At 35.8% G+C, this 22,836-nt stretch overlaps 1 protein-coding gene across 1 annotated transcript; it reads left to right on the forward strand.

The window, feature by feature from the left end:
* Positions 1-6,728: 6,728 nt before the first annotated feature.
* cdh5 (cadherin 5) lies at positions 6,729-22,487 on the forward strand. The gene is made up of 12 exons (XM_048184656.1): positions 6,729-7,109; positions 10,272-10,496; positions 11,078-11,360; positions 11,629-11,742; positions 13,249-13,416; positions 13,509-13,687; positions 15,108-15,364; positions 15,497-15,633; positions 16,953-17,065; positions 17,160-17,262; positions 18,672-18,914; positions 19,830-22,487. The coding sequence occupies exons 2-12, from the start codon at positions 10,272-10,274 to the stop codon at positions 20,312-20,314; spliced, it is 2,307 nt and encodes a 768-aa protein (XP_048040613.1). The 5' UTR covers positions 6,729-7,109; the 3' UTR covers positions 20,315-22,487.
* Positions 22,488-22,836: the final 349 nt, after the last annotated feature.

Here is a 22,836-nt window from a genome sequence, read left to right on the forward strand (position 1 = left end):
TTTTATTTCTATGTTTGGCGTGCATCATTTATGAGTTTTTGTTTTGCATAGCTGTAACTTCATGGTGAATGGATAAACGGACTGGAGTGCTACACCCTTATTTCCCTCACATACAACACACACACATACTCCTTTTGTCTCTCAGTCTTACTTGCAAGACCCACATTCGAAATCAGGATGAAAATTTAAAACAAATACATATATTTATATTATTTACACATAAAATAATATTAATAATACAATATATCATTCAAACATTTTTGAAAATTGTCTCTTATGCTCACCAAGGCTGCATTTATTTGATCAAAAATATAGTAAAACAGTAATATTTGTTGAAATATTATTATTTTTTTAAACATTTCTTTTCTATTTGAATATATTTTATAATGTAATTTATTCCTGTAATAGTAAAGCTGAATTTTCAGCATTGTTTCTCCAGTCTTCAGTGTCACATGATCCTTCAGAAATCATTCTGATATGCTGATTTGATGCTCAAGAAACATTTCCTATTATTATCAATGTTAAAAACAGTTGCGTTTCTTTGATGAATAGAAAGTTCAAAAGCATTTATTGAAAATATATATTTTTGTAATATTATAAATGACTTTTAAAAGTGTGACGCTGAATAAAGGTATCAGTTTTTTACAAAAACAAAATGAAAATCTTAGTGACCTCAAACTTTTGAATAATTCCATAAAAAAATGGGAAACATAATAACTTAATAACTTGCGTGTAATCTATTGATAAGGTCTCCTATTGTTCTCATCAAAGCACGACTGAAATGTTTACACTGTTTTTCAAAAAGACAACTAAACATATGAGCTAATGACAGTCAGTCTCAATGTAATGTACGGAACAAATTAGCAAAATTTATTTAGAGATTATCCATAATATGTGGGAGTGAACTTTATTCATTAATTAAGACTTAGCCTGCAGCGGTATAACGAATCGTACCTCTTATTCTGGGTACAACAGCATAGTTACAGGAATAGCTCTTGTGCCACTGTTTGCCCACTCATGTCATTTGTATGTGTGACTAAAAGACTTAGTCCTTAAAATGGATGATTTAGATAATTAACTCCATTAGAGACAATGTTTAGCTAATTTAAATGACCAAAGTGAAGTCTAATTCCCGAAGAAGACCAAACGCCTGGACCAGCTTACGACAGAAGTCCTGGGAAAATGTAATAATGTGCCTGATAATATCACAAAAGAGAATGCAAATCGCTAAGAAGGTGTGGGAAGGGGGGTGGCTTTCAAATCTCACTAAACTCAAAATCTCCCTGATATCGTTTAATAGATCCCCCTCTCTCCTCTAATAACAGGCTTAGAAAGTCTTTACTAATGGATATCTGGGCTGATCCCGTCCATCTCTTATAAGGCAAGGCGCTTCAACCAAATTACGCTCCCTCAGATATCAACCAGCTGCCAGCAAGTGACTCAGGGTTACAGAGGCTTTCAGAGCAATATTGCTGTCTCTCGCTGGATTGCACTGACTCAGTTCACGGTATAGCGGCAAATGGGGCCCTTCAGCAAAAGCTTCCTCAAAATGTTGCCTGAGAACATTTTCAGGAAATGGTGTCATGTGAAGTGTGTACTCTCAGGTCCCATTTTCAACCGGGTCGTTCACCTTATGAACATCAGAAATCACCAGTGACTTTTTTCTAAACGGGGATTAAAAGAACAACTATGTAGATAAAATATCAGTCTGTAAGGTTTGCTATTTTGAGCCCCAGCTGATATTCTGCTGTCTTTGTTATCCTCCGTATAACAGCAGAAGATCTGAGAATATTATGACAACTTTGTCGTTTTTAACAACAAAATCAGTTGCTTTACACAGAAAGAAAAATACAAAGAGTGCAGATTTGCGTTGGCAAGGGGGTGGAGTGTTGTCCGACAACATGACCCCCGATCACCCTTCGCCCAGATGGAAGTTCCTAAACACTGTGTTTTCAATGACTGAAATTGGTTCTTAAGACTAAAGATTATACCAAAGCTACCAGTGAAAGCATAAGCAGATAAACAGGGCATACAGGAGATAAAAAAAAGAAAGAAGGCAGAAGAGAAAGAAAAGAAGAATCATTTGTCTATAATCTCACATCTATTAAATTGGATAACTATTAAAAGAATATTTTGGGTTCAATGCAAGTTAAACTCAATCACCAACACTTGTGGCATAATGTTGATGACAACAATTTGTTTGAATTTGTTCATTTCAAGTTGAAATGAATTTTTGTTGTCATCAAGTGCTTGATAGCCATGACAACATAACACCATAAAAATGATTAGAAAAATTTTACAGCTCAAATAAAACACAACATTTTACAGAAGAATTAATGGAAGTATTTTTTTTCTTCATAAAACTATAAGCTTTATATTTCTGCTTTTAAGTCCTTCAAAAATGGGCCCCATTCATTTCTATTATAAGTGCTTCACTGTAACCTTGAGGAAAAGGAGGAACAAATCAAAATGATAAAACATTATGACCGTACGTAGTGTTGATTGAGCTTAACTTGTATTGAACCTGGAATATTCTTTTATTACATAAGGGATAATCTATGTTTTGTGTGCAAAAAAAAAAACGAACCACTCAACGTGAAGCGTATTTAAGGTTGATTGATTCTTGGAACTGAGACTAACTGAACACGTAAAAATACAACACCTCTTTTAATCTGATATTTCTGTAAGATTGCTTGTTTAAAAACACTGATTGAAATGAAATCTGCTGACTTTAAGGAATTCTAGGTGCAAAAAAAAAAAAAAAAAAGCCTAGACAGAGCTCAAAGTCCAATTGTGTTTCTCTTCAGGCTAAGGAATGCTTCATTCATCCTCAGGTCAATCCACTTCCTTCTATTGAAACAGTAGCAACATCCCTATTTAAACCTCTAACCTTACTTCCTGTTGACAGAATGGAAATCCCATGGATCAAACACAGCTGGCCAGTTGAGAACGTTTGCTTCTGCTCACACTGAGATGATTGCACTCAGGAGACTTGACAAAATGAGTCTCTGTGTGAGAGATGTGTGCTACAAGTCCAAATAGCATTAGCCTCTTAGCGAAGAAGTGTTTTATGAAATAATAATTAAAAAAACGTTCACAATCCTAATTGTTTTTCATCATTGTCCCCGATTACCAGCCATGAACAACAATGTGACCAAGATGTGCTTTCAATTGCGACATCCCTGCCCTTTAACAGCATGTTTCAGCATGTGTGTGTAATTGGTTAGCAAAGTACAAATCTGTGCAGTGATTTAAAGTTCAGGGGTGCTGGTCCAAGCATCTGCAGCTATGTTTCTGAAGGTTCAAACACAGGACATGAGTCGAAGATTAGTTTGGGTCTGGGAGGAAGCCGGGGCTGACTTTACGGAAATTACTGCAGGGCTGGAGCTGCTTGATTAGGACTGAAGTGATGGGATTAGCAGACCTCTCCGTTTTGGAAAGGTGTAGGAGGGGAGAACAGACTTTGAAGCTGGCATTACTAATCACAGTGGGCGTGATACTTTGTATACCATACATGGGGTTGTGACATCAGAGATAAAAAATGTAACGCGATTCATTCCGCGTGACTAATTCTGGTAGCGTGTCACTGATGTCGTGCTCAACAGCCCTCCCTTTGCGAATCTCGCACCCCTACTCAGTCACAGGGGAACGGAAGTGCTCGATCTTTCACCTCATTTCTTACATTTTGATTCTGATGGTACAAAGTACAATTAACATTTTGTGATATTTTGTTTTATATATATATAATATTTGCGAAATCGCATGTTTTTTTTTTCTTTTCTTTTCTTTTTTTCTGGCTACCCGCTATGAGGCAATCCCGCTGCTGTGATTACCCACCCTTGAATATGCTTCCCCCATTTGTTATTGAAAAAAGGTATGAAGGGCAAGTAGGCCCATGATGAAACTCTCTGGCAATTTTAACTCTCTCAAGTGCTTAAACCTGAAGGGAATATGTTCTGGGAATTAATGAATTCAACATGTGAGTGCAAGGAAAGTGACATGAAAGTATCGCCCGGGTCTGTTTTCTCTTACAACTGCGGCTGCATTCTTATTTTGTAGCTCTCTGCTCCGGGTCGTCTCTTCACACATCTTAACATCAAAAATAATGCACTAACTGGCTGTTGGAAGCTGCATTGCCAGTGCTGGCTCTGTTAGTCTAGCTGCCTCTTTGAATGGGGTGATAAAATTAGAATTAATATGCTTCCTGAAAAGTAAATTAGCAAGCGGCTTTGATATGTCTATGTATTTATTTCTTTGTTATTGCATTAGGCAAAATGTTTCAAATCTCTAAAACCAATACTTATTACTACAATATGGATTGCATCCAAAGAAATCAAAAGCTGTTTTTAAACTTCAGACGCCATCCAAAAGCGAAAACAATTTTAACTTGAATGAGTTTTTATGCTATTGTGTTCTTCATACTGCATAATTTAGCTGAAGTCTCGCAAACAGCAGGATGCATTCGATTCATAATCCTCAGGCACTTCTCATTAGCTTTTGAAGGGCTTCTTTGTGTTTCATTATTTAAACAAATTTTCACTGGTATTACCGTAACACAATTATTCTGAGAAATGTTGCCAAAGCTAAAAATTTCAGACTTTAACGCTTTCATTGCTTCATCCCCATTGTGGCACCAAATCATTTGCACTCAGTATGAAAGTCTGATTTCTTTAAAGGGGTCCATTTTCAGCTGAAGGAGGACGATTCATGCACATGCTATTCCATCCAAACTATGCCCCAGGGTGAATTTAGGATCACGTTAAGTGAACATTAATGTCTCGTTAAGATCAGTCCAAACGCCTCAAACTTGCTGTACATCAGCTTTCTCGGAGGGCCTCCATGCGCTTGGCTGCTCACCCAGGGCAAATGAGAGACGACAAGAACCATGCTATTTTTAAAGCACACACTTCACAAGGCATCCACTCCCTCATGCAGTCTTGTGGGTGATGGTGCAAAGAATGTCTGCTGGACAGCGGCAGGGTTAAACACCACAGCTGTGCCTGTAGAAGGCATAAGGAAAGGTCTCAGATGACAATGAGGAACATAAAGTTAGTAATCTCGATCTGGATGCATGCGTCGTGGTGCAATCTTGAACACGCATTGGAGATTAATATTTTGTATATAAAGTGGTGAATTATCTTTTTCTGCGCAAACAAAGCACTCAAGTCGCTTTAAAAAAATGAGGTTAAATAACTGGAGTCACACAGACTTTTATGATGTCTTTACTACCTTTCTGGGGCTTGAAAGTGGTAGTTGTATAGCTGTCAATGGAGGGACAGAAAGCTCTCAGATTTCCTTAAAAAGATCTTCATTTGTGTTCCGAAGGTAAATGAAAGTCTTACGGGTTTGAAACGACATGAGGGTGAGTAATTAATGACAGAATTTTTTATTTTGGGGTGAACTAACCCTTTAAATGTTCACAGAGGTGCTTTTTTCCTGTGTAGGGTTAAGGAGTGCTGGAGCATCCTGGACATGTGGCCATTCCATCACTAGGGTAATTATTATTGAATAATTATAATTGAATAATTAAATTCAGGAAATAATTGCTCCATTTAATTTGAGGATGTATTACTTGTTGAGAAATACACCTGACACCTGAGCAATTTACTGAATAGCACTATATGTCTACGGTGACAACAATACTGCAAACAAAAAAAAAATAGCTTCAATTTTACAAGCAAGGTATGTGGAGAGAGTTGACCTTGACCATTTCTTTAAGACATTCACTAAGCATAAAATTCTTGCCTCATTCTCTGAACAATCATCTAACCTTTTATAAGTTTTACATTTCAAGGTACCATCTGATTAGACAGGTATCATAGAATGAAGTGTTTCCTAAGTCACATTAGCTAAAGAACACTAGACGTTATCCACTTCATGCCATTTTGAATTTTGAAACCGATTTGTTACAAGACTATGGAATGAAACTCATTATTATAATCAAAATAGTGTTCATGCTTTACTTTGTTACGTTTAAAAAAAACAAAAAAAACAAGGTCAAGATGTTTTCTTCAAAGAAAGAAAGCAAATTTGAAGTCAACCAAATTTGAACAAAAGTTCTGCAGGGCGGCCTGAGCGAGGGCTAAAAAGGATCAAAGGTCAGACAGACTTTTTCACCAGAGGCCTGTCATGGTGGAGTCTGTCAGCCATGTCTTCCAAAGTGAAGGCCAATAGACATATTCGAAGAAATAAGAATATCCTCACAAAAGCCAAGGAGCAGACAAACAAACAAAAGCAAATGTCAAGCAGGGCTGCACTTCAGCAATTGCCTCTCTCTCTAAGTACCCAGGGGTATTTATCTTAGGTCCCCTGTCAAAACGGCTCGGCCATTCCGTGCAACTAATCCTACTAAACTGACTCTCTCCACTTGGATCAATGGGGCACAACGCTAAGCACATCTGACAGACACATACATCCGCAGCAAGTCCCAGTCCCTAAACTCAACCCTCCTCTGAACGCACGAGTAGACCCCCCCCTCAGCCCTCCACCCCTTTCTCACTTACTAGTTTATACAAGATCACAGATTCAGATATGATGATCACGGCCTCTGAAAAATTTAATACCACTCTGAGGAAAATCTCCCAGGATTACTTTAACTCCGTTAACCTGTTTATCATGCTCTTTATTCTATAAGTTTGAATAATAAATCAGTTTTGCTTTCCTCTCATCTTTCAAGGAGCGAGCTGGAACTTAATGATCTCCCACCTCCAGCCCCCTCGGTCTCTTTCTCTGCACTCGCTCCCTGTCTCTTTCGCTCTCGCTCTCTCTCTCTCTCTCGTTCAGTGGCGAAATGCACCGTTTGCCTCACAGAGCTACTGGTGGTCAGGGGGCTGCAAATGTTATCTGATTTTCCAGAGAGGGGTTTGGAGCTTGACTAAAGAGGCAGGGACAATAACAGGAAGCTGCCAGAGGAACGGCTGGGTTGGGCTGATCACTTTTGCCACTGGAGTGGCCTGATTGTCCAGCGAGCAGCCCTGTGGGAGCTCAGACAGGTTCACATGCAGCTGGAAACAGACACCACTGACCTGAAACTGAGGAGGATATAACTCGACTCATTCACTCTAGGGATTTTCGAATCAAGAAAGACAGTTGAAGGGAACAAAACTCTGGTAGGTGATTTTAAATATGTTATATAAATTTATATATTTGTTTTTCTAGTGATACATTTCAAGTCAAAGCCATGAAGGTCAGTCAAAATTGTCACGTATTTTAATAACTGTATAATATATACTGTATGTGGGTGTGATTTATATTAAATTATATTAAGTATTATTTCTAATATTTATCTTTGCTTAAAAAAAAAATTAACTCTGATTTGAATGATGTTTCCTGGACTAACAGGAAGGAAATTCCCAAGGAACACTGATTACCCATGGGAAGACATTGAACTTATCTGGATGTAACATTTTACTTAGGGACAGAGAAACGATAATAAATCCTTAGACCATCTGTCCTGCTTTTTCTTGAAACAGCACAGCAGTTACAAGTTATTCTTAATGTCTCACCCCAGATGCCACTGTAGGAATAATGTTTTAAGAGATGCAGAAATCAGTTCTATCTCATTATACAGACAATGAAAGCTGATGATACTATCATGAAAGGTCATGTAAAACAGCACAGTTCAGTCTGTAAATAATATAAAACATGCCAGATGTAAGCTTAACATTATGCGACATAGACTGTAAATGAAGAAAGGTGTACCAGATGAGTCAGTGGTGAGAACAGGTGTAATGCACACACTTAGACAGTGACGCCTTTAACAGGTTTCTGGAACTTGTGACATGGAAGATAAGTGATCGAGTGAAGGGTAGAGTTGATGCATGTCAGGCTGAATTTCTTAGAGGAGAGAGTAGGCAGACTGCAGATTGCTGGAAGCTGCTCCATGATTAAACATATTTTAATCTAAAGCCCACACATAGACACACACACACACACACACACACACAGAGAGAGAGAGAAAGACATTCAAATGACTGGTTTACACAACAATTGCTGTGGAAATGGTGTGCTCTTCAATAATATCAAATGTTAAGAACAATTTTTGTATTAAACATGCTTCAGTGTCAATGTACTGAGATTATAATGAGTCTCAGCTAAAGCTGTTGATAGCACTGCGTTAAATTAAAAAAAGAAATCTTTGTGCTGAAAGAGGTGGGTGGGAATAAGAAGAAAAAATATGTGATGGTTAATTTTAGACTTGTTTGAATGAAAATTATCTACTCTGTTTCCTTTAAAAAATAGAATAGAAATTAAGGATGAGAGGGTGTTAGAACTAAACTGCAGTTTTTAATATTGCGATATAATACAACCAGAAGTGCTTCTGACTGAATATGGGCCAAAGACACAAGCCTGTCGATAGTTTATACACTCTAAAAAATGCTGGGTTAAAAACAACCAAGTTGGGTTGAAAATGGACAAACCCAGCAATTGAGTTGTTTTAACCCATCGGTAGGGTTAAATGTTTGCCCAACCTGCTGGGTAGTTTTATTTAACTCAACTATTGTTTAAAAATTACTGTATTGCTTAATTAAAATTAACCCAAAGTATGTTGGAAATTAACATTTATTAATGTTCAATGAATAATTATTAAACAATAAACATTTATGAAATTGCTTATTAATAAATTTATATTAATAAACTATTAAACTATTAAATTTATATTAATAAAATATTAAAGCTTATTAATAAACATTCACCTTTTGTCTATTATTGTTGCCTCTAATTGCATCTGGTTTTTAATTTCCCAACTATTTTGGGTTCATTTTAAGCTAGTCATATAGCAAATTTTAAACAATAGTTGGTTTAAATAAAACTACCCAGCAGGTTGGGCAAACATTTAACCCAACCGCTGGGTTAAAACAACCCAATCGCTGGGTTTGTCCATTTTCAACCCAACTTGGGTTGTTTTTAACCCAGCATTTAAACAAGAAGTTACAATCGAGTAACCAACGTTTAGAAAACAATATGGCTGTTTTTGTACCAGTGAAACCAACCGAAAAAAAACCAAAGCAGAATCAGGAGTTGGAATTCAGTAGAGCTAACACAGACAAGTGAGGTGGTGCTGTTCCGTCCAGTGATATTTTATTTCATGGAACACTTGTCCAATAAAAGTGTACTCTTAGAAGAAAAGCTTCTATATAGAACTTTAAAGAGTTCTGTCAGGCACTTCATATAGAACCTTTTATGGATTTATGGATTTAGTTTGAGCTCATATTATTATTATTTTTTTTTTTTTGAATAAACAGCTAAAACATGCTTCATCAGTATAAAAAACTGAAATAACATGAAAGTATTATTTTATTTATACTTATTTAATTTATACATTTCTCTTATATATATATTGGCGTAAAGGGTTCTTCAAAACTGAGTCAAGAGGGCATTTTATACCTTATGTGAAAGTAATAATTTTGAGTGGAAGAGTCTATGAGGCCCTCAAGCAAAGATTTAGCAATTTGGGAACACTTAAGAAGCGTAATCCACCTCATCTTAATATCGTCATCTAAATGAGTCTAACATAAGAATGGTCCATCAAGCTAAAGTGTGTTATCTGGGATGGGAATAGCCTCTGAATTTTCAGGCATATATTAGGCTAGATAATGTATTAGTAGGCTTTTACAATGTCACACAGTTACAGTGTGCTGTTTCCCATGATTCAGAAGCATACAGTCGAAAGATTGTGTGACAGGAGGAACCCTAATGAGACAGACAATTTAATGAAGGGATTTCATAGTCAGAGATAAAGGATTTCTTTCTTTCTTTCTTTCTTTCTTTCTTTCTTTCTTTCTTTCGGTCACTTTATATTAGGTGTTTTTAACATCAAAAAAAAGTTATTCGATGTACTTATTGTGTTCATGTATTGCAAAACACGTTTGCTGCTATTAAGGTGGATTTGCTTAGTTAGGGATAGGTTTGGTGGTATGGGTTTAAGGGTGGGTTAAGGTGTAAGGGAAGAGTCAACAGTTTTATAGATGTATATTACATAAATTAATTATAGCTGTAATTACATGGAGGTATTTTTTATATATAAGTAGCCTACAATGTAAAAACATCTATGTACACAATAATTGTGTTGTATCAAATGATTAATTTAAATGTTAGTACATAGTAAAGATCTTTCTTTCTTTCTTTCTTTCTTTCTTTCTTTCTTTCTTTCTTTCTTTCTTTCTTTCTTTCTTTCTTTCTTTCTTTCTTTCTTAACAAGTAACCATGTTTGAAAGACATGAATTCATGTATATATTTTTGTTCTGATGTTCCATTCACATGGTCTACAGATGATGAAACTGTCTGCCTGGAGGCAGATGACTGAGCCTGGATGCTGGGCAGGTATCCTGGTCGTTTTATGTACCCTCAGCATGGGAGCTGATGTCCAGAAAGCTCTGAAAAAACCATCCATGCCGAGCACAGTACTCCAAAGACATAAGAGGGATTGGAAATGGGATAAACTTTATGCATTTGAGGAAACACCTCCAAAAACCCCACCTGAAAAAATTGGAAAGGTAAAGTGTCCAAACCATGATGAATGAAATGATTTATATAGTGATAGTTTGAATATTACACTAAATCTACTACTTTTTCAAATGTACTTCAAAGATTAATTGAAGAGCCTTCTGAGTTGTTAGTATAGGCCTATATAAATACTATATATAGATATAACGTTAACGCTTTACATTAAGGTTCCCTATGTAAAGGGTTTATAAAGGTGTTTGTTAATGAACAAGCCTAATTATGATAGTCAATATTTGCTGCATCATGAAATAAACCATGAATCTTGTTTTGAGTTAAATAAGTGTGAATAAATACATTTATTAAGCATTTATAACATGAGTTAAAAGCGGCTCACTATTTGGCAGGTATTGCGTTAAAGCCGCCCTTTTTATCCATGCAGTTATAACTGTTTATTAATGATTTATAATGTATTTGTAAATGACTTATTACTCATTAACAAACACCTTTATAAACCCTTTACAAAGGGAGCCTTAATGTAAAGTGTTACCGATATAACATAATCTTTGTCATCTTTGTTTGTCATAATGCTTGCTTTTTTATATCCATCTGTTCCTTTTCTTTCTCTTTTTAGCTAGAGAATACACATTTCTCTAAGTCCTCAAGATATATTCTTAAAGGAGAAGGTGCTAATGACATTTTTACTGTAAACGACAATGGGGATATTTTGGTCAATGCAAAGCTGGATCGGGAGAAGAAAAGTGAATACAGACTCTCAGCTTCAATAATCAGCATTGATAACGGAAGGCAGGAGGACAAAGATGATTCATTTGTAATAGTGGTCTTGGATATTAATGACAATAGCCCTGTTTTTCCACCTAACCTCTCTGGATCTATCAACGAGTCCTCTACAGCAGGTAAACAAAGTAACATAAGTATTTTTTTTTTCAAGGTGGCCATATATGTGGACAAATTCACAAATGGAAATCAAGACAGATGATATAGTACAACTTGAAACCATGGATTTATGAAATGTGGATGTTGCAGTACTCTAAAACAGCCAGCAAAGCATTAAATAAAAATTAGTATATTTCTCACATTTATCTATATCAAAAGTATTATGTTACACTAAGAAAAACTTCCTTGGAACTAATATGATTTTTATGTTTGTTTTTATGTTTATAGGATCGATAGTAATGACAGTAACTGCAACTGATGCTGATGATCCCACTACTCAAAATGGAGAAATTGAGTACAAACTGCTAAATGGGACAGACCTCTTCAACATCAACAATAAAGGTTTATATATTTACATTATATACACATACACAGACCAGCATTCAAAAGATTTGGGTCAGTAGGATTTTGTAAAGTTTTTGAAAGAAGTCTTTTATATGGTGGCCGAGAGAGCTCAACGTGCTTCAAATGTAGAAAACATATGCAAACAGAAAAAACACCAGCAAATAAAGAAAACATCTTCATTAGTTTGACAACACATGCGCTGCAAAAGTCCACAACACATACAAGCTCTCTCGGCAACTGTACTTTTATGCTCATCATGGCTACATTTATTTGATCAAAATATAGCAACAGTAATATTGTGAAATATTTTTACAGTTTAAACTAACTGTTTACAATTTAAAAAATCTGTTTTAAAGGTGCTAAAGAGGATGTTTTGTTTTATACATTTTTGCAATATTACTTGAAACTGTCTTTACTAACTGATAAGAAACTATTTATTAGGTGCACTGAAAGGAATAATATTAATATACGTCATCTGTGCACGAGGCAGGGCCTTAAAAACATCAGCCAATCGTTTATGCGATCATCGCTTAAACGATTGGCCCTCTGGCTTGTCAATCACTGCCGTGACGTTCCTTGTGAGAGACGAGCGCGGCTGCGCGCTCCAGTAACTTTCCACACTCCACAGGCGCCGCATGCAATGTTTTTGTCAGGAGACAGGAGTAACAACTGCGGTGAGTCCGACATAATGAATCCACTAACACGACACAGCGAATGCCGGTGGTAAACAAACACTCGTGTTCCAATACTTGTGCACGAGTTTTGGGAGGCGTTCCCTTGAGCTGTGAAGGAGGGGGGTTGTTCTTACGCATGCGCTCATTTCAAAAATTCAGTAACAGTCTTTGGTTTCTCAGTCGATGAAAAGATCCTCTTTAGCACCTTTAATATATTTAAAATGTAATATTGTAACCTAACCTATATACATGTATGTTCTTTTTCATTGTGTTTCCCTTTGACCTAGTTGCTAGTTTGTTCTTTTGATCATTGTATTCAGTTCACCTGGTGTTTTTTATTTAACTTATTAGCTCCCTTTTTTTGCTCTGTCTATTTAAGCCCTGAGTTATCTCCCATTCTCTGTCCGTCTTCATGAGCTATATGCAAGTGGTTATTTCCTCAGTTTATGTTATTAAAATGTGTGCCTTTGAGGTATTCCTAGTCATGAGAAGTTTATATACAACCATTATGTGACATGAGGGCATTCAGGAAATTTTCAGCATCATTACTCCAGTCTTCAGTGTCACATGATCCTTCTGAAATCATTCTAACATGCTGATTTAGTGCTCAAGAAACATTTCTTGTTATTATCCATGTTTAATACAGTTGTGCTGCTTAATATTTTATTGGAAACTATTATGCATTTTTTCAGTATTTTTATTTTTATTTAAATTTTTTTTTTTTTTTTTTTGATGAACAAAGTTCAAAAGCAACAGCGTTTACTAAGTTTATGAAATATTATGAAATAGTAATCTTTTTGTAACATTATAAATGTCTTTGTTTTTATAGGTGAAATCCGTACATCGAAAAGCGACCTTGACCGTGAGAAACAGAGTCAGTACCTAATTGCTATACAAGCCAAAGATCTGCCAGGAATTTTGTCTGGGAATTCTGCTGCTACTGTTGTGACCATCAACATTAATGATATAAATGACAATATTGCCACCTTCAAGACAGGTAAGTCAACTTAAAAACTGTAACTGAATATTTTGTAAAGACACACTGAGTGCTGGACTAGAGTACCAACAGAACGTCACTTTCTCCTGCAGGAAAATATCAATTTGATGTGAAAGAAGACAGCAAACCCGGATTTGAAATTGGCATTTTAGGGGTGGAGGACAAAGACGAGATACAAAACAAAGATCCAAGTTTCACTGTATTTGACTATGATAAAGTGTTTGGCATCAAACGAAGTAATGAGAAAGATGGAATTCTTAGCCTCAAAGTGGTAAGTACATCAAGCTTTATTATATAAACTAGTTATGAACCAACTTGACTTTTTAGAATGCTGTTTCTTCCTTAATACATCACAAAAAAAAGTCTAGCACAAAGTATTTTTTGCAACAATACAATGTGAAAAAATATACTGCTGTTCTTAATGTAATCTGCATATAAAAATATAGAAATTATTACTGGAAAAAACATCATGCCTTAAATGAGTTCTACTGCATGACTGGTGCATCATATTTCTGAACATGCATGAAGATTAATCTATGATGTACCTTAGTTTCATCAAATAAAATAAAAAGTAAAAAAAAATTATCACAGCATGTTCTATTATACAGTATAAGAATGTAAAGTAACAAAGATGGATACATAGATCTGAACAGGGTTTTCGCAAAAGTAAGGCAGAAACTTAATCCTCTACTTCAAAAAAAGCTTATAAAGGGGGACCGCACTTCCACATAGACTCTATTGCTCTTTCTTGCTATAGTAGCTATGTTTTCCATTGCCATGTGGTCTATAGTAAATTTAACTAATGACTGATGTTTAATAATTGGTTTTTCTTTCCAGTTTTGAAGAATAGCTTTCTTGGCCAGCATTAGAGCAATATAAACTGGTTTTAAGTAATGTGATGCAGAGTTAAGCTCTGAAAGATGTCCTAATAAAAAGAGGAAAGGGGATTTGATTTAAAGGGTTAGTTCACCCTAAAATGAAAATTATGTCATTAATTACTCACCCTCATGTCGTTCCACACCTGTAAGACTTTCGTTCATCTTCGGAAGACAAATTAAGCTATTTTTGATGACAGAATGCTGTCAGATTTCCTTCCATAGACTGCCTCTGCAACTACCACTTTGAGATCGGATAAAGAGATCGGAAAAATAATCCATATGAATCGAGCGGTTTAGTCTAAATTTTCTTAAGGCTTTTATTTGCATGTAAAAATTGATCAGCAAACATAAGCAGAAACTCAACCAAACCTCACAAGAACAAACCTCTTCCGGAAGCTCAAACGTGCTGCAAAACCAATGAGGTTCGTTCTCTTGTGTTACACATTACGTTTGAGCTTCTGGAAGAGGTTAGTTCTTGTGCGTTATTCAGGTTCAGTTGAGCTTCTGCTAATGTTCACTGATCAGTGTTTACATGCGAGTAAAAGCCTAAATTAAATCTGTTCATCATCGATTCAGCGATCGATTCTCTTCAGAAAATTTGGACTTAACCACTCAATTCATATGGAACAAAAGTCTTACAGGTTTGAAACGACATGAGGGTGAGTAATTAATGACAGAATTTTCATTTTGGGGTGAACTAACCATTTAAGACTAAGCAGTGCTGTTCATGAGTTGAATCAAAGTTGAAATGTATAAGCTCTTGTGCCTTTATTGTTATTTTTCTATTTTTTCTTTCTTTCCAATCCCTCACAGCCTCTCGACTATGAAACAAAAAACAAATACATTTTTAGTGTAAATGTGGATGAGCACACAGTGTCTAAATCACCAGATAACCAAGGACCAGCCCTGCTGAAGAGAGCCCAAGTTTCCATCAATGTAATTGATGTTGACGAACCACCTGTTTTCAGCCAAACTGAATACCAGTTTATCATCTACGAGGGCCCCTTCAAGACCCCGGTCATTGGAGCGGTTTCAGCAAAGGATCCAGATAAAACCAGACACAAAATACGGTATAAACTGAAATGTATTTTTATTCAGGTATCAAAAAAGACGAAAGGTTTTCTGTGTTCTGCTGTACTGTCATAAAGGTTATAGTGTAAACAGATGGAAATAAGACAGATTTAATCTAATGATCCCTCTAGGTACTCTATTGAAGACCCAAACTGTCCTGTAGCTGTGGATTCTGTACAAGGACATCTATCCTTGAAGAGGCAACTGGACAGAGAGCAAAAATCCTCATACACATTCAATGTTACAGCACATGAGGATATACAAAATGGTAGGATATAAACACGCTTTCACAACTTACCCATGTGCACTGCCAATCAATAGTCTGCACACACCTTCATTTTTATATATATATATTCCTACCTATTCCACATGTTAGAAAAATAGTGAAAAATAAACAATGTGAAATAACACAAATTCCAGTATGGGAATAATTTTAAGTTGGGCTTTTTATATTAGTAGTAGTAGTAGTAGTAGTAGTAAATGAATTGAGATGTTCAATTCATGCATAAGGAAAATTTATATTTGTAATAATAGTTTAAGAATTTTAGCATAAGCCTTTCAATTAACATATATTTACTAACATTAGTGGAACATTAATTCATATAAGTGTGTCCAAAAATTTAGTATTTGTGTTTCCAAAATATAAACTGTCTTGGGCTATTTCAGTTTTATTTATATACTGTAGAGATCACAAGCTCGCTGAATTAGCTCTGGCTAAATTATCTAATTGTGAATTTGTTTTAAGAAAATCCAACAGAATGGAACTTCTGCACTCAAAAATGTTGGGTCGTTTCAACCCATGTTTGGGTAAAATATGGACAAACCCAGCCGCTTAACAACCCAGCATTTTTTAGAGTGTGGGAACTGTTTTGTTCTGCTGTGATAATTATTGGTGGTGTTTTTTGTTGTTGTTGTTGTTGTTGTTTTTTCAAGAATACTTTGGTTTAATTAAAAATTAATATATTAGCAAAAATTGGTAGTTAATTGTTTTTATAAAAGAATCATCAAATAACCCTAGCCACGCACCAGTAATGTACTGTATAAACTTTTGAAGGAGTTCATAAGACAAATAATAATAATTAAATGGTTAGTTCACCCAAAATAGAAAATTCTGTCATTAAGTACTGACCTTCATGTCGTTCCAAACCCGTACAAATTTCTGAAACCCGTAAGAATCTCCAACTTGCGTTCATGAGAGCACCACAACGTGTGCGTGTTGTGACGACTCCAGAGCAGACGTTGTTGAATGAATGTGTGTCGGAGATCAATATACAAAATTTTTTTCAAATTACATTTGTTACTGTATTTACTAATCTTTGTTAATGTTAGTTACTGAAAATACAGTTGTTCATTGTTTGTTCATGTTAGTTCACAATGCATTAATTAATGTTAACAAGATTTTAATAATGTATTAGTAAATGTTGAAATCTACATTAACAAAGATTAATGAATGCTGTATAAGTGCAGTTCATTATGTTAACTAATGTAGTTAACTAATGAACCTTATTGTAAAGTGTTACCAAAATAATAATAATAATAATAAAATATTGTTTTTGTTTTGTTTTATTTTTTTCTCTGATTTCTCAGGCCTAAAGTCCTATGCCGAGGTTAAACTTAAGGTTCTTGACATTAATGACAATGCACCAGAACTAACTAATGGGAGCAATGTGTATGTTTGTGAAAGTGATAAACGTGACACAGTAAGAAATTATCTAAATATAATTTCACATTAACAAATTTATTATAATTTTACTTCGGATATCTTTTTCCATAATCCTTATTACCCTCTTGCAGATCATTGGGACTATTGGTGCCCACGACAAGGATGAAAATTCAGGCAGGTTCCGTTTCACTCTGGCAAAAAAAAGTGCAAACTTTTCCCTTCATGATAACCAAGGTGAGTAAATTCATGTTCACTAAAATTGAGTAGTACTAATCATCTTTAATAAATCGCTCTACCATTATAAATATAGGATAATGTTTAACATTGAATATAAAAGATGTGAGGTGATGAAAAAGGACAAGGATGAGGGGACATCAAGACTGTTTTATCCTTAGTCCCTAGACTACTCCAAAGCAAACTAACTGCTGATCATTCTTAGTGTAATCAGGCATAAAAAGAATAGAAATAAACCCACCAAAGTACTGTAAAATGCATTAGGTACAAGCTTTCTAAAAGCAGCAGCCCTGCACAATGAATCTATGATCTGACACTCCATGTTCTAAATGTGCCAGACTGAGGAACATTTTCAGAACACTGTGGTTTCTTTCCTCCCATAATGAACTAATATGACAATTACTGTTTTAAACTGGCAGAAACGAGTAGAAGGGAAACCAAAGTAGATTGTTAAGGTGCATTGACTGGAACAAAGAGTTTTCTTTTTAATATAAATTATATATCTGCATATTTAAATGATTTTTAATCAGGAATAATTTAAATGTTAACATATAAAATAGAACAGTTGTTTTAAAATGTAATAATATTTCAAATAAATGCAGCCTTGGTGAGCATAAAGGACTCAGAAATTCAAAAAGATTTAAAAATCTGGTTACACTTGATTTTGATGGTCCACTTCAGACATTCTACTAATTATAAGTAACTCTGCAACTACATGTAAACTAACTCTCATTAGAGTATTAGTAGACTGTAGTAGACTGTTAGGTTGAGGTTAGGTGTTAGGGTTCGGGTTAGAATAATTTGAAATAAAGTTGCAAAGTTACTTATAGTCAGTAGAATGTCTGTTGGAGGAGCATCAAAATAAAGCAGATAGAAAGAGACAGTATACTAATACTCTGACTGGTAGTTGACATGTAGTTGCAAAGTTACGTAGTGGAATGTCAACTCTCTTTATAGCGTCTTTTACCTTACTGACCCCAAACTTTTGAACAGTAGTGTACATGGTTTAAATTATTTTTAAGTGTAATCTTTAAAATCATTTATTTTTTTCCTAGCCATGTACTCAGTGACAACATAATGTTACTTTTTACAACTGCAACTGACTTTCCTCCAAATGTGCTGGATGAGCATTTCAATTCATGCCACATGAATGCCAAAGTGAAGATTTACTCTTCCTACTATTGTGTAAAATGGGATATTCTTAGGCCTGGTTGCATTGAATTGTCACAAGAATCTCAGCAACATTTCCCTCCAAGCATCAACAGAAAACAAAAGCAGAGTTCAGTGGCAACAATAGCGCTGCTGATGAAAATTGTTAGCTTGCACCTGTGGCATACATAGTCAGTCATTTCCCCTGAATAAGAGCAAAATTAATGACTGCATCTCTTCAATTATTACATTCATTGTAGATAACACTGCGAGCATTGTGCTGAAGCAAGGAGGTTTCAGTACAGAGCACACAGTGGAACATGTGCTCGAAATAGAAATCACTGATGGAGGTACACCAGAACAGAAGAGCATTAACCTTCTCCAGATCAAAGTGTGCACATGCCAGTCGGGTCGAAGGATTGAGTACTGTATGGCCTACGCCCGGGCCGGAATGAGCGTCAGCGCCCTCTTAGCCATTCTTCTCTGCATCGTCACCATCCTGGGTACGTTTACACGCGTCTCTTATCTCACTTGCTTTTCTTCTTTCTGTTGCAAAGGTTTCCATGCAAGGCCAATGACACATTTTTCATTCTTCATTGTTTTTTTAAGAGGGAAAAAAAGGGAACACATTTTTAAAAACCAAAAGCATTATTTAATTAAGCCTAGCAAAAAAGGTTATGAAGGATTTATGACATGACAAGAGGGTTGTCATATTAATAATACATGTGAGTCTTTGATGAAAGGCTTTTCTCTGTAATTTCCCAAGTGGAGACGGTGTTTATTTAATTCACAATCTTTGGATTCTTAAAGTGGTGTGATTGTATAAATAACCCAGGGACCAAACAGTCTAAATAAGAGCATGTAAAAGAGGCGCTCCATATTCTCTGTCATTGTTTGTTAGTTCACTGTGATGAGATTTAAAAAACAACAAAGTGTACAAAGGTACACTCTGGGGAAAAAAGGGTACAAAAGCTGTCATTGGTGCGTTACCTTTTCAAAGGGTACACTTATTTAACCCTACAAGGTGCATATTAGTACAGGCACATATTATTCCTCTGTTGTAAGTCGCTTCAAATAAAAGCGTCTGCTACATGCCTAAATGTAAAATGTACACATCAGTACCTAAATGGTACTGGTATGAAAGGGTACCCCAGTTTATTTATTTAATTTATTTTTTGAGAGTGTGAGATGAAGACATTTTGCTTGCATCTGTACACCTTTTATGAAGTAGAAGTTTGCGCTTGCGCTTACATTTCCAGATGTGTTCTTTTCTACTTGTGATATCAATAAAAATTCATAATGAGTTTAGATAAATCAGGAAGAGGCTAAAATGATTATTTGTGAAAGAAAGAAAAAAGGAAAAAAAGCGAAAAAGAGATGTTATAGTGATATTGTGTTTATTTCTCTCATCATATTAGTCATCGTCATCCTCATTGTGTTGCGGAGGCGCTATCAGAAAGATGTTTTGGTCGCCAAGTCGTCTGGCGAGATCCACGAGCAGCTCGTGAGATATGACGAAGAGGGCGGAGGAGAGATGGACACAAATGGTTATGACGTCTCCATCCTGACCTCCGCCTGTCACGACAGCAGTTTTCGGCCCGCCGCGGGGTCTTCGCTTTATGCCATGGTGAAGAAACCCCCTGCTTGTAAGGGTGACATGGCCATGATGATCGAAGTGAAGAAGGATGAGGCGGATCATGACCGTGATGGGATTCCCTACGATACTTTACACATCTACGGCTATGAGGGATCTGAATCCCTGGCCGGTTCTCTTAGCTCTATGGACTCGTCCTCCAGTGGGTCCAATTTGGACTACGACTTCTTAAATGACTGGGGACCTCGTTTCAGGACCCTGGCTCAGCTCTATGGAGTAGATGGCTCTGATACCGATAGCTCCTACTGAAGCCCATTGTCATCTGGTGGTCATTGTCCAGGGACGACACATGGAGACTTCTGTCTTCTCTTTAAGGGACTTTTTGTAAGGGTCCTTTTAAGAAAGTGCCAATACTTGTTTCTTTCAAACATTGTTATGAAATTTTGATGAGCACTACTGTATTTGTAATTTTCATTGAATAAGTGTATGTTAGTAGAAAAACTTGCCTTGGTCTTTTGGACTGTTGTTTTTCCAGGTGGATTTTGTATAAAACCGCATTGGACACTGGTTGGACAAACTCACTTTTAGGCTGTTTTATCCTTACAGCAAATTTGAATTTGTGTTAACGAAATATGTGTTCTTTCTTGCTCACACCATTTTTTTCTTATTGCGTATATTGTATTACTCAACCCAATCTCATGAGAAAACGTGTAACTATTTTACGTTTTGGCAAACTGATAAAGAATTTGTATGAATTACGAAGTACGATAAGATTTGTGTGAAAACATTACCCACCCCTAAACCTAACTGTCAGGGAGTTAAAAATAGACCTCATGAAAACATATAAATGAGATCACATAAATTAATACGAATTTACATCAGATTCACCAAAGCGTGAAAGTTATGAGTAACAATGAGAGTGTGTTGGTCTTTTTCATTTTTTGTATCTTGTATTTCCTGTAAAAACCATCAGTTTGTGTGTTATCTTTTTTTTTCTATGTATACACGTATTTTCTGGACTCAGAGAGTAATTGTGAAGCCATCATTGTTCAGCAGACTCCTCTCATCAGGAAAACTACTGTATTGCCATGGGAGCAACAAAGGAAGTGGTGATAACTGTACTTTGAAAGAATTAAAGGCTACTCCACGTTTATTTGACAGGAATCATCAGCACATAGATTGTTATGAGTAAGGCTCAAATCTCAAAGGTCGACCGTTATAAGGCAATTGCAGACGTCTCAGGAAACGTGCAGTGAGCTGTATGCCTGTTGAAATGCGAGAAGTGGTTTCAATAACTGTACTACCATGTGAATCATAAGCGTGGCTATATATTTAAGGGCATCAAAAAGAGAATAATGCAAAGCTGAAATTGCTAAATGTTATTTTGATGATATGTAAAACCAAAACATGTAGCAGGCCAGCGAGTGTCTTGACTATTGTTCATCCTTCATTCAAGACTAAATAGACACATTTGTCATTGAAAAATGTGTAAACCGTCTTTATACCTTAAATATTTACCTCTGTGCACGAACCTATTTTCCCCCATTAACCATGGGCACAATATGTGGAAGCCACCTTCTCCCTTTCCTGTAGGGAATTACACGCCAAGCACTCTTCTACCGTCTTGTTTAAAATGACCAGCTCCATCACTGAAATGTCAACTTCCTGTCTGTGTGAGCGTAAGGAAACACACTTCCTGTTCCCTTATCTTTCAAGTGTAGGAACAGATTGAAACAGTTTTCCTGTTTTCTTGTCTTGGAGGGATAAAGAAAGAAAACTTGGGAGAGCAGGGAAATGTTAAAGAATAACATAAATCACACTGTCTTGGTCACAAAGCATTGTCCTTCAAGACAAAAGGTGCTGCTCTTGAATGTGTTTTTTTTTTTCACCATTATCTAATTTGACTGTACATCTGTTTTAATCATTTTCTTAAATTATTTTAGGGGAATATGTTATAGTTCTAATGTATCTTTATCATTGGTCGTAGAATTAGATGTTAAATCAATAGACTGTATAACTGCTGGGCAAAGACTTTTACTTAAGAGAAAATCATAAACTGCACATTCTCATAAAGAAAATGATCATATTTCTCAAGTAAAACACTGTACAGAAAGACTGGAACCATTTAACTTCGGAAGACTGTGTATGTGATTGTTCCTTATTTTTATCATATTTCCTCTAAGTTTCCTACCCTGTATGCTTTGAATTAGCACTTCTTGACATAATGGCCAGTTTAAAACGTATAGTGTGTTGTATGATCATTTTTCTAAATGAACAGATGTTTCTGAGATTTGATGAGAAGGTCCAGTAGATGTCAGTGTTGGGCAGTCAGACTAAATATTTCAGTATGTGGTTCTCTTGTGTGTTAGAGGGACAACAATATGTGCCTTTTTTCTATTGTTTCTATTGTTAAAATATTATTTTTGTTTTCTCTTTTAAAACTGCCAATTTTGTATTTGAATAATAAACTTCATATTCCATACAATGCTTTCACTATCCTTCATCTAAAATAAATTGCATAATACAGTTTAATGAGAAAAACCTTATGTTTTGATTAAAATTGAATGACAAAATGTGAAATAAGGGCTCTTTTACCTCTTTTTAAGATTGAGTGTAAAGGCAGGAGAGAGTGTCTCATTAAACCAATGTTGTCTGGGTAGCGGAATGTGCCTTGAGGTGAAGTTCACAATGTCTGTTGTTTATCGAGCAGACAAACAGATCATACAGATAGGCAGCATGTTAGCGGAAATTCCACAGTGATGTCACGCCTAACACATCTGTGAGACTCCCAGCTGGGACTTCCTGAGGCTTCAGACTCAGCCATTATTCAC

Source organism: Megalobrama amblycephala, linkage group LG3 (genome assembly GCF_018812025.1).
Source record: "Megalobrama amblycephala isolate DHTTF-2021 linkage group LG3, ASM1881202v1, whole genome shotgun sequence".
In the NCBI taxonomy this organism is placed as follows: domain Eukaryota; kingdom Metazoa; phylum Chordata; class Actinopteri; order Cypriniformes; family Xenocyprididae; genus Megalobrama; species Megalobrama amblycephala.

Coding starts and splice junctions, on each gene's coding strand:
- cdh5 (XM_048184656.1), top strand. CDS start 10,272: ATGATGAAACTGTCTGCCTGGAGGCAGATGACTGAGCCTGGATGCTGG. Junction 11,743..13,248: donor CTTCAACATCAACAATAAAG/GTTTATATATTT, acceptor TTGTTTTTATAG/GTGAAATCCGTACATCGAAA. Junction 13,417..13,508: donor TATTGCCACCTTCAAGACAG/GTAAGTCAACTT, acceptor TTTCTCCTGCAG/GAAAATATCAATTTGATGTG.